This window comes from Palaemon carinicauda, chromosome 2 (assembly GCF_036898095.1).
Source record: "Palaemon carinicauda isolate YSFRI2023 chromosome 2, ASM3689809v2, whole genome shotgun sequence".
Lineage (NCBI taxonomy): Eukaryota > Metazoa > Arthropoda > Malacostraca > Decapoda > Palaemonidae > Palaemon > Palaemon carinicauda.
The window spans coordinates 4,616,104-4,628,542 of NC_090726.1; the positions used below are offsets into that span (position 1 = coordinate 4,616,104).

Sequence of the window (12,439 nt, forward strand, 5' to 3'; positions counted from 1 at the left end):
GCTGCGCGCCATGCGCACCCCTGTTCTCCTGCGCGCCAGCGCTCGCCTACGTGCCAGCGTTCTCCTGCCTGCGCGCCCACGATCTTCTGATCTGGGTGCAAGGGGGAAGGTAACCTCTTCCCCTGCTCGCCAGCGCTCACCAACGCGCCATCAATTGCCGACGCGCCATCGGACCCCGCCTGCTCAGCATCCTTCACCTGCGCGTCATCGCGCGCAGTCTCCGACGCGCGCCCACGAGATTGCGCGCCCACGAGATTGCGCGCCCACGAGATTGCGCGCCCACGAGATTGCGCGCCCACCTCCACAACCAGATGTGTGCTCTCATGCGCGCCCGCGCGCAAGGGATATATCTCCTGCGCGCGCGCCCAACGTTATCGCCCTCACGGGCTCTTCGGTCAGACCCTGCGCAGAAGGCTGAGAGATTCCACCAAAAGGTCCCCAGTACCGAGATCATCAAGCTCAGACATTCTTCCATGTTGGGGAAGAATTTGTTCAAGCCTAAGGACGTGGAGCAGGCGGCTGAGAGGTGGAGAAAGTCCAACCAGGACTCGCTCCTACATAGAGCTTTAACATCGAAGCCCTATAAACCTCCAGCAACCCAGCAATCACGTCCTACCAAGACCACGAAACCGGCAGCTACAGCGAAGACAACGGCGTCTAAGCCCTTTCCCGTCAAGGACAAGAAAGGCAAAAAGTCGTCCAGGGGAGGAAAGAATCCTAGGGGGAGTGGCCGAGGCCGCAAACGCTAGGATTGGCAGTCCCCCTGCATGTCCACCAGTGGGGGAATGCCTACAAAGTTGCGCAAACAGGTGGCAGCAACTCGGGGCCGATTCCTGGACGATTTCCGTAATCAGTCAAGGATATCGCGTCCCGTTCACAACATCTTTACCTCCCTGACAGCGAATCCAGTGTCGTTGAGCTCCCTTGCCATGGGATCGGCAAGGAGGCAAGCCCTTCGGGTAGAAGTCAAGACCATGTTGAAGAAGGGCGCTCTCCAAGAGGTCGTCGACGGGTCCCCAGGCTTCTTCAGTCGACTCTTTCTTGTAAAGAAGGCGTCTGGAGGCTGGAGACCAGTCATCGACCTCTCAGCTCTGAACAGGTTTGTCAAGCAGACCCCGTTCAGCATGGAGACGGCAGACACGGTCAGACTTGCAGTGAGACCGCAAGATTTCATGTGTACACTGGACCTGAAGGACGCGTACTTCCGGATCCCAGTCCATCCGTCTTCAAGGAAGTACTTAAGATTCAGCCTAGACAACAAGATCTACCAGTTCAAGGTGCTGTGTTTCGGTCTCCACAGCACCACAGGTTTTCACCAGTGTTCACCCTAATATCGTTGTGGGCACACAGGATCGGCATCCGTCTCCTCCGTTATCTGGACAACTGGTTGATCCTACCAGACTCGGAGTCTGCCCTTCTTCGACACCAAGACAAACTTCTGGGACTTTGCCAAGATCTGGGGATCATGGTAAATCTTGAGAAGTCTTCTCTGCTTCCTACTCAAAGACTGGTATATCTAGGCATGATCATAGACACCAATCTCCACAAAGCCTTCCCATCAGACGACAGGATAGCAAGGCTGAGGAGGGTCGCGAGTCCTTTCCTCAGACGAGAAGAGCTTCCAGCCCAATCGTGGTTACGTCTCCTCGGTCACTTCTCATCCTTGGCCCGTCTAGTTCCCAACGGTCGCCTCAGATTGAGATCTCTCCAATGGCGACTCAAGTCCCGGTGGAATCAGGGTCACGATTCCCCGGACGTCATGATCCTCATGGGTCCTGCGGAACAGACGGACCTTCAGTGGTGGGTAACGCACGAGAACCTACGAAGGGGAGTGGATCTTCTCGTCCTCCCCCCGGATTTGATGCTGTTTTCGGACGCCTCAAAGAAAGGGTGGGGGGCCCACGTTCTGCATCAAAGGACCTCAGGCCTGTGGTCAGAATCAGAAAAGTGCTTCCATATTAATCTGCTCGAAATGAAGGCCGTAGTCCTGGCCCTTCAACAGTTCCAACAATACCTGGCGGGTCACTCTGTGGTGGTGATGAGCGACAACACCACAGTAGTGGCTTACATCAACAAGCAAGGAGGTACCTTTTCAAAGCAGCTATCCCATCTCGCAGTAGAGATACTGAGATGGACCGAAGTCCACTTGATTCCAATATCGGCTCGCTTCATTCCAGGCAAGAGGAATGTGCTCGCCGACAGTCTGAGTAGAGCATCTCAGATAGTGAGTACCGAGTGGTCTTTGGATCATTTAGTACCCAACAAAGTCCTGACTTTGTGGGGTTCCCCGACTGTGGATCTGTTCGCTACAGCGTTGAACTTCAAGCTCCCGCTGTACTGCTCCCCAGTCCCGGATCCCAAGGCACTCTGGCAAGATGCATTCCAACAACGGTGGGACAACATCGACGTGTACGCCTTTCCCCCGTTCTGTCTGATGAGGAGGGTGCTCAACAAGACCAGAATATCGGTCAATCTCTCGATGACTCATAGCTCCGCTATGGCATCACGCGGAATGGTTTCCAGACCTTCTGCAACTCCTAACGGAACTTCCGAGAGAACTCCCTCCACGACACGGGCTACTCAAACAACCACCACACGCCAACATCTTTCACAAAGCCGTAGCTTTGCTACGACTTCACGCCTGGAGACTATCCAGCATCTCCTCGCTGAGAGAGGATTTTCACAACAAGTTGCGAACAGGATGTCTGGACACCTGCGAAGGTCATCCGCAGGGGTCTACCAGGCAAAGTGGCGACTTTTTTGTGGTTGGTGTCGTGGAAGGGGTATCTCTCCACTCGATGCCACTATTCCAGCAATACAGTAGCGGAGTTCTTCGTGTATTTGCGAGAAGAAATGCGCCTTTCAGTCTCGGCAGTGAAAGGCTATCGCTCAGCCTTAGGTCTAGCCTTGAGGCTCAAAGGAGTGGACATTTCTTCCTCGCTGGAACTTTCCCTACTCATACGAAGTTTTGAACTTACCTGCCCTCAGTTGGAAGTGAGACCTCCTCCATGGAACGTGGTTCAAGTTCTCAGGTCTCTTAAGAGACCTCCCTACGAACCATTACGCCAGGCTTCAGATCGCCACCTAACTTGGAAGACGGTGTTCCTACTAGCTTTGGCCTTGGCCAAGCGAGTCAGTGAACTTCATGGTCTCTCGTATGACATCGCCCATTCAAGGGGATGGGGGGAGGTAACGTTCAGATTCGTCCCTGAGTTTGTTGCTAAGACTCAGAATCCGGGAATGCCGTACCCTCGGTTCGACTCTTTCCAGATTTTGAGTCTTCGTTCTGTAACAGATGACCCAGACCATCTCCTACTGTGCCCAGTAAGGAGTCTGAGGCTATACAGTGAACCCTCGTTTATCGCGGTAGATAGGTTCCAGTCGCGGCCGCGATAGGTGAAAATCCGCGAAGTAGTGACACCATATTTACCTATTTATTCAACATGTATATTCAGACTTTTAAAACCTTCCCTTGTACGTAGTACTGTTAACAAACTACCCTTTAATGTACAGAACACTTAATGCATGTACTACAGTACCCTAAACTAAAACAGGCACAAATATTAAAGGTGATTTTATATCATGCATTTCCTAAACATGCTAAAAAGCACGATAAAAAATGGCAACCAATGTTTTGTTTACATTTATCTCTGATCATAATGTAGAAACAAACTGGAGGTAGAGCTTTGCTTGTTACCCAGACATATTTCCCATACTTTTCCCTTAGAACTACATCACATCTTCCTACTTTAGATATATAGATATATATATATATATATATATATATATATATGTGTGTATATATATATATATATTTATATGTATACACATATACATACCTACATATATACATAAATACATGCATACATATATATATATATATATATTACTGTATATATATGGGTTATGGAAAAAATCCGCGAAGTGGTGAATCCGCGATGGTCGAACCGTGAAGTAGCGAGGGTTCACTGTATCTCAAAAGAACGGCTCCAGTTCGTCCCCAAGTGCAGGCATTGTTTGTGAGCACTGGGAGAACAAAGAGGAGGGTTACCAAGAATACTATCTCGGCATGGATTAGTAGGGTGATCCATCTGTCCCTGAATCCTGACCCTCCTCCGTCACGTCGCCCTAGAGCACATGATGTCAGGGGCATAGCTATGTCCCTGGCCTTCAAGAAGAACTTTTCAGTGACGCAGGTTCTACAAGGGGGGTGTGGAAGCGTCAGACGACCTTCACAGCCCACTACCTGCAAGACGTGACACACAGGAGGCTCGATACGTTCTCTATCGGCCCTGTGATGGCTGCACAAAAGCTGGTTTAAAACCTCAGGCTCCTTAATGGACAAGTAGCAGAAGGTTGAGGGCATTGGTACCTGGTCTTAGTCTGCATGAATGAAAAGGTTTGTCTGGTCCTTATTCTTTTCTTCATCCTCCCCTCTCTTGGGGAAAGCAGCATCCTGGGTTCTCTGCACAGCTAACCTCAAACCACTGCAGGTAAACCATGTTTCCTTGTGTTCCTAGTATTAAGCTAATACTGTCACGTCCCCATACCCTGACGAGGTGGTATTGGGAGAGTCCTAGCTTAAAGTTTCCATCTAAAGGACTACAGGTCAACTTCCTAGGACGAGTCACACTTCATACCTTCACACACAGCTTACGTAGGCCGCAGCCCTTGCGTAGCAAGGTTCTAGCGAGGTGCAGGGACTCCTTATTGTTGAGTGCTGACACACTCAGGTACTGAGTCCCTGGGCAAAGCCAAAAGCCAGTACTGGCTGGGACTTGCCACCCTTCCTAAGGGATGAGTCACCCATATTAAATAGCGTGGTTTGTATTTCAGTTACGGAACAAATGACAAATTCGTAGGTAATTTGTATTTTTCCTAACTATACAAACCTTAGTTATTTAATCAAACTTGGCCGCTAGCCCTATCACCCGTGAAGTCCTACCTCTAAGGAAAGTGAGCTCAAGCACAGGTGTGTGTGAGGCGGGGTAGCAAGCTACCCTCCCTACCCCCTGCTAACTAGCGGTGTGGTAGTAAACCCTTGTTAAAATTCTAATGGCTCGTCATTTCAGCTTCGCCGAAAGTAATTACCCATATTAAATAGCTAAGGTTTGTATAGTTAGGAAAAATACAAATTACCCATGAATTTGTCATTTTTGGGTGAGATAGCCATGTCGTCCTTATGGACCCGCCCTCCTTTTCTATAGAAAAGGCCTTGGCAAGATCCCTCCCGAAATTACTATATCTGTAGCACCATGCTCAATGCTACAAGGAATGAGTGCCATCTTGGTTACAGCGCCATCTAGATACTCAATAGTAGTACAGGAGGAAGGGTAACCTTGATAAAGGCTCCACTTCTATTTTTGCCACTCTTCCCCCTCAAAACGAAAACGCTATTCGAGGTGAAGATTGCTATGTGTCATATCAAGATATACGTCCCCTGATGTTATGCGATATCCTTAAGAGAGATTTTAAGGATATTCGCGCCAGGAGTTCGAATTCTGGAGACTTAAAGGTCAATTCTCTGGGAATATCACTGTAGCCAAATATCCCTTAGAAAACTATCTATAGGAACCCTCCATCAGGACGACATGGCTATCTCACCCAAAAATTGATTTTTCGCTTCGCTCAAAATCCGTTTTCTGGTTCGTGTTTCCTCTGAGAAACTCCATTGACGTGGCCGTTTGCACCATTGGTCGCTTCACTGGCATCTGAGACGTCCCTGGTCAGTAGCTAGCTATCTCCCTTCACATCTGGGTCCAGTAGAAAAAGATGTACAGGACGATGGCCCAGTAGAAAAAAATGTACTGGACAACCTTTCCTGATGGGTGAATAATGGAAATCTTGCCAGGGTAGTTCCCCTCTGCTCCCCACCTCCAAAGATGCTTCTGTTCATGGACATATCCAAGGATGGGTGGCGCCTACACCTGAGGAATCAAGTTGCCTCAGTAGTGTGGTTATCGGAAGAAAAACAGCTTAAACCACCACTAGCGTTATACCGTACATTGAAAAGCAAGGAGGGACTGTCTCGTACATTCCTTGCTTGTTGGCAAAACTGGTGCACTTGTGGGCAGTAGACAATACTGTAGAGCTTTTTGTAAGATTCATTCCAGGCAAAAGGAATGTTCTAGGAGACACGTCCAATCACTGAGGTGGGTAGTAGGTTCAGTGGTCCCTATATCTTGTGTGGCGGAAAGGCTTCTGGCTCTCTAGTTATGACCAGCAATCGACCTGTTTACCACATGGCTGAAAAGGAAACTCTGTGTATTCTGCATACTATTCCAGACCCTAGGGACAACCTGAAAGCATTCACCTCTCCTGTGCTCTGCTTGATTTGCCGGTTAATCAACAGGTTATTTATGACATCAGATTTCAACATGACACTGCTTACTCCCTAGTACCCACACGCTGAATGGTATCCAGATCTGGTGATGCTCCTTGTCGAGGCACCAGCTTCTGAGATTGGTGTCATAGAAGGGGTAAATCTCCAGTTGAAGCCTCTCCAAGTAATAACCAATTTTTGTGTTTTCCTTTGCCGGGAGAATTGCCTCTCAGTCTCAGTGGTGAAAGGCTATCACTCAGCCTTGAGCCCGGCCATCAAACTGAAGAGCTTAGACATTAATCCTCTTTGGGAACTCTCTATGCTCGTGAGGAGCTTTGAGCACTCTTGCCCACCCCAGCACCTCAGAGCTCGAAATGGGATGTGAACCAGTGTTCTTTAGTCTCTTAGGTGCACCCCATACAAGCCTCTGAGATGAGCATCAGACAAGGATATGAATCTCTACTAGGTCTTTCAGCTACCCTTAGCTTCGGCGAAGCAAGCTACCAAGCTTTTGACACCTTATAGGTTAATAGTCATTCTGAAGGATGGAAGAAGTTCTTGGCTTGTTTTTTAATTAAAGGTCAAGATCAAGCTGCCCACATTACCATATTCCAGCCCTTCTTCAACTCGGTCTGGGAGGTGTCTAGAGGGCATCATAATGAATGGTTTCTCCATCCTGTAGGGGCTCCACAGTGCTATCTTAAAGAGGACTCATAGCTTTGTGCCTCAACTCCAAAGACTTTTCTTAACACTGGAAGGATAAAGAGAAAGATAATCAAGAGCTCTGTTCATTCTAACTGCGTGAGATCAGTAGTTGCTCCTACTCACACAAGCAAAGAAATTGGACTTCAAACTCTGGCAAGGCACACAAAGTTAGGGATTTAGGATCCTCCTTGGCACTCGTGAAGAACCTGTCAGTGGCTTAGGTATGTACATAAAGAGGAGTCTGTTAACACAGATTTCCTTTACCTCCAACTACCTGCAGGAGTGTACCCTCAACAGATTATGTAGCCAGCCTAGCTCTCACAAGACATCTTGCACGATATCCAAGATACTGATTTTGGGATAAGCATAGATTGAACTGTTAAATGACTGGCCTTCTACACGACTTTCTTTCCCCTCACGGGTAGTAGATATCATGGTTGCTATGAGCTGGACTGGATATCAGGTGCAGGTGAGCTTCATTAAGGTTTTATTGAAAGCCACTCATGAATGGCAGAGACAAATGACAGTGACATTGCCCTAGCTAGCAGAACAATGCCCTAGAGAATGACCATATATGATCAGTACCTAAGGCCCCTCTTCACCCCAGGGAGGGCCAGGTAATGGCTGCTGATGACTCAGCAGACACTAAAGGAACTAACTAGTTTGAGTGGGACTCGAACCCCTGTCTGGTGATGACCAGGCATATACATTACCAATAAGGCCTTAGTAACTTTATACGAGATCTGTTTGGGAGAATGGATAGAACATATGGAAACCCATTTCTTATAGCTTATACATTAGGGTAATATATCTTATATTAGGATACAGGTTTTCCTGGGAAGAGTTAAACCAGCCACATTTTAGTTTGTAGGAACTTCTTCCCCATAAGGACGTGGCTTCTATGATAGGATGATGGTTTGTATTCGTATAGAAATAAATCACAATTTTTTTTTAATTTGTATTTCTCCTCAACTATACAATCCTGAGTTCTTTTGAAGTTACACTTCCTGCCTCAACCATCCCTCAAGTCCTAGGCTAAGGTTAAAAGGAAGTGTAATGTTTAGTAAACTGACAGATGGACAAGGCTTCCCCTGCTACTGTACCTGCCTGTAGTTTTTCCAGCTTTACTGAAGTCATACTCCTATTAAAGTACAGTACTCGGGTTTGTATCATGAAAAATGCAAACTTCAAAAAAAAATTATATATTAAAGGTAAGGATTTCTATACTTGCCCACAATTCATGAATATTGAATTTTAGGGGTTATTTGTGTTCCTTTTTTTTTCTTTCTTTTACTTTGCAGAAATTTTGGGTAAGTATTAAACTTAATATTGCATTTCAAAACATTTTATTTTCAAAATTGGAAGAGTAAAACAAAGAGTATTTTATTAACATTTACTTATTAGATCTACAAATACTTTAATAACGGTGAAATTTATACAATATTTTTCCATCTCAAATTTTCTTATTGGTTGAGGAATGTTATGTTAAACCTGCGTCCTCTGCCATGCCATAGAATATGGAATGTTTATTTGAAAGTAACTCGGAAGGGGTACTAAATTCTGCTATCAATCCTTTATCTAGAACCATAACTCTGGAAACAGAAATGAAGAATTAGGACAGTATTGCTTCAAAAATATTAAGGTGTTTATAAAAAATCTGATAAACTTTTCATTATCATGACATTTTCTTGTAAATGGTTTCTTTCACCAATGAATACTACTGAAACTTCTGAGGTATAAAGACTTTTATAATACCTAACAAGTATGTTTTTTCACACAAACCAACCTATCATATACTGCAAGTATGTCCCAGGAGCTGTCTTTTATATGTCAGAGACATCAAATGACTCGCTATGTGTGCCAATTAAATTTTATTTCAATGCAAATACAAACCTCTCATCCTTTGAATATGAGTACCGACAGGTGGTACAGAGAAGCCCTGTCCACTTGTCAGTTGGTTAGTCTAGTTACTTTGACTTGGCCGTAAGCAGTACACATGTACTCTAGCTGCCTCCTCAATTCTGGCTATCAATCCTTTATCTCTACAGATTGTGTGCAAGGGTGTTTACCTAATGGAAATGAGTAAAATGAAATTGTGCCCTAGCAAGCAGAGAGAGTGTTGTGGTAGGTTTATGTCCAACACTGCCATTGATCCCACCATAGGAGTTTGCTTTGCAGGGGGCACAACTGTTTGTAGCTGTCTCCCTGTGGCAAGCGTCATTTGCGGCTTCCTCTTCAATAGAAAGAACTTGCCAAGAAGAAAAGGGCTAGGAAGGAGTCTTTACATTCAACTATGGGAACTCAAACGTTGATGCTGAAGAGGCTTTATAGCTGTTTCTTCCCTCCTAAGGGAACCCAACTCGCTGTCTCCTGTGTGTTCTCGGGATAATTCCTTGTTAAGTACTCATGGGTGGGAGAAAGCCTCAGCTTGGCTTGCACCCAAGGGGGATTCTTCAAGAAGGGCAGTAATATCACCTTCCTCTAGTGAAGGAAATACTCCTTTGCCTCATGCTAGAAGTTCATCTGTAGCTGTTCAGACTGACTACGATGAAAACGACCTTTACCTGAGGAGGGAAGAGGCCACTGTAGGTTCTTCCTCTATGGGAGCATCATCATTGATCTCCCAGACCTTAATTGCTAAAAAGGCTCTTGAGGGGAAGAATGTGCTTGTTTCTCTTTCAGCTCTTCCTTTTCCTCTCCTTTCTCTGATTACGATGCTACTTCTGCTAAAGGGTAAATGAAGAAGTCCAAGAAGATTGATTGCAAGGAATCTCATAAGGCTCCTAACAATCTCTTTTCTCATATGAGAGAATATGTGCGGGCGTTAGCATGCTCCCTGTTACCAACCTTGCCAGGGAAGGTATCTCTGACTAATGTAAAGTTGCTCAGGCTCTTTCTACTGGTACTATGACCTGTATGGGACCTAGCACATACACTGGTACTTAGGCCACTACCTTTGCCCATCTCCACCCTCCTAACCTGAATGGTTAAAGACCTCATTAGTCTCTCTTCCTCGAGACACTCCCATATCGAAGGAGATGATGTTATGTGGTGAAACAAGAACAAGTAGTGAAAGGAACCAGTAACTGGTTTCCTAGCTCATACGAGCAATGAGACATCCCTTGGCATATTTGTTCTTACACAGAATACAAACCTTATGTTCTTAACATAGGAGAACAAATTAGCAGAAGCTGGCATATGGCTATAAAACATTTAACGAGGTGTAAACAACAGACTCACTCATACCTTCTCTTAATCGAAGACAGACGTCTCCTTCCACATTCCCAGCTGGCTGGCTAAATTTTAAAACTTTAACTTTTTCTTTTCCAGATTGAACTGTTTGTGTGTGTACTTGAGGATGCACGACATGCAAGTTTACCCAAGGCAGGTGGGCCAGGCCCCTCCTGCGACACCTAAATGTCCCGGGAGGAAGTGGACCCTCACTGCCTTTGCCCTTCATGCAGAGGGCACATCCTGCATGGAGTCTTCTCCTTGCCTAGAGTGTATAGAGTAGCCATCCTCCCAGTGGGAGCAATATGGCAGGAAGAGGAAGGAGGATGTACAGTATAAGATGGGTTTTTCGCCTTCAGGGTCTTCCTTGAGGTCGAAAAATCCTGATCATCTTTCGCCTTCCCCTGCTACCCTACTCTCTGACTACTCGATCAGTCTCCTCCAGGGAACGGGTCAAGTAAGAGTGATGGACGTTTGACTCTCGGTCAACTTTAGAATCAGGGTGCTTGTTTCTCCTCCCTTAGGGTGGCGGAGGAAGTTGCCTCAGGGGGAAACCGTATCACACCATCTTCTGTGACTGTCCTTAGGACTTTTGAGTACACCCTCTAAGGACTGGCTGGATATGGATGCACAGCAGGAGAGGATTTCCATTCCTGGCAGGGTTAGCACAAGAGGTTGGCCTCATGTGGAAGTCCCCCTACTCAAGTAGCCAAGAACCGCCAGTGCGACTAGTTTTAAAGGTTTGAAGGCCACTCATGAATGGCAGAGGCAAGGGACAGTGACACTGCCCTGTCAAGCAGGACAATACCCTAGAGACCGACCATATATGCATATGATCAGCACCCAAGCCCCATTTCCACCAAAGCTAGGACTAAGGAGGGACATGCAATGGCTGCTGATGACTCAGCAGAGAGACCTATAGGCTCCTCCAAACCCCCCATCCTTAGGTCACAGGGATGGTGAGGTTGCAGCGACCAAAGGAACAAACGAGTTTGAGTGGGACTCGAACCCCAGTCTGGCAACCGCCAGGTAAGGACGCTACCACCAGGCCACCACAACCCTTGCCACCTTCGGAGCCGAGCTCGCAGATGATTCTCGCAATCATCCTGTACCCCAGCGCATACTTAACCTCGCCTCTGGGGTCTCTCAAGACTCCTGTAGTCTTCAGCGAGCTCGGTTACCTTTGGTAACTCACCAGACAGGCTTTGTGAGTCAGAGCTCGTCAGGTAGGTTAGTGAGCACAGCACAACACCTGTGCCCACTCGCGAACCAACCTACTATCTCGCTCACCCCGAGGTGAACGCGAGCTACCCCACCAGGTAGTTAGTAAGTGACAGTACTGCACACCTGTCACCAGCGTGCCAGTGGAAAACAGCGATCCATTGCACTCCTCCCCAGCAGGTTCGTACCCCAGCACAGGGGCAGGTCATCTATGAACCAGCTGTGCCAAGGTTGTATTGCGAGGCTCTTCTGCAGGAGATCCTCACAGCAGTGGCTTCCCTGCTTTCCATGAAGCATTCTTGGGAGGATCTGTTCATTACAGCGATCCTCTGGTTCCATCTTTACCCGAGGTTGCATTGTGCTGCTAACATTGTCAGGGCAGTGATCAAACCACTGCTGCAGGCACTGGCTTTGGTGGTGTTAGTTCAGGATGTGCCCTTTACAGCTGTGCCAACTTGCTCAGCACCAACAGCTGCTAGGCAACCAACACCTTTCCCAGCAGCAGTCCCATGGGATCCAACCACAGTACCAGAGGGACACGCCTCAAGGTGGCAGTGCCATCAGGAGGCATTAGGGATCAAAGCCATAGAATCTGGTACGATACAATGTAAGAGAAATTGGGAATTATTCCCATTATGCCTGGTCAGAGGCAGTGTCAGCCTAGACAGGTCACACCTACACCTGGTGACATCTTCCATCCCAGGTTCCATAGGGTATTGTATCGAGATCTCCAAGGCCAGCCCTAGCAAATCCAGTTCTAGTTTCAGGGCAGGAAGAGGCAGTATCCAGCAATCTCGCCTCGTTTACAGGCAAACCCAGTGAACGGAGGGATGCCAAAACACTACCAAAGAATTGGGCCTTCAAACCTTTGGAGAATCCAAATCCTCAGGTGGGTTCAGTCGGAAACAACCGCAGTATCAGCTGATGAGGTCAGTGTAGACCCTCCTAAGCCTTGTTCCT

General features: G+C 47.1%; 1 protein-coding gene across 4 annotated transcripts in view; it reads right to left on the reverse strand.

The window, feature by feature from the left end:
- Nucleotides 1–8,419: 8,419 nt before the first annotated feature.
- Nucleotides 8,420–12,439, reverse strand: part of LOC137623065 (multidrug resistance-associated protein 1-like) — a 232,330-nt gene continuing 228,310 nt past the window's right edge. For all 4 annotated transcript variants that reach the window (XM_068353716.1, XM_068353726.1, XM_068353733.1 and 1 more), the window contains exon 32: nt 8,420–8,619. In XM_068353716.1, the coding sequence (XP_068209817.1) occupies nt 8,508–8,619 (112 nt within the window). In that variant the 3' untranslated portion in view covers nt 8,420–8,507. The remainder of the gene's footprint in view (nt 8,620–12,439) is intronic.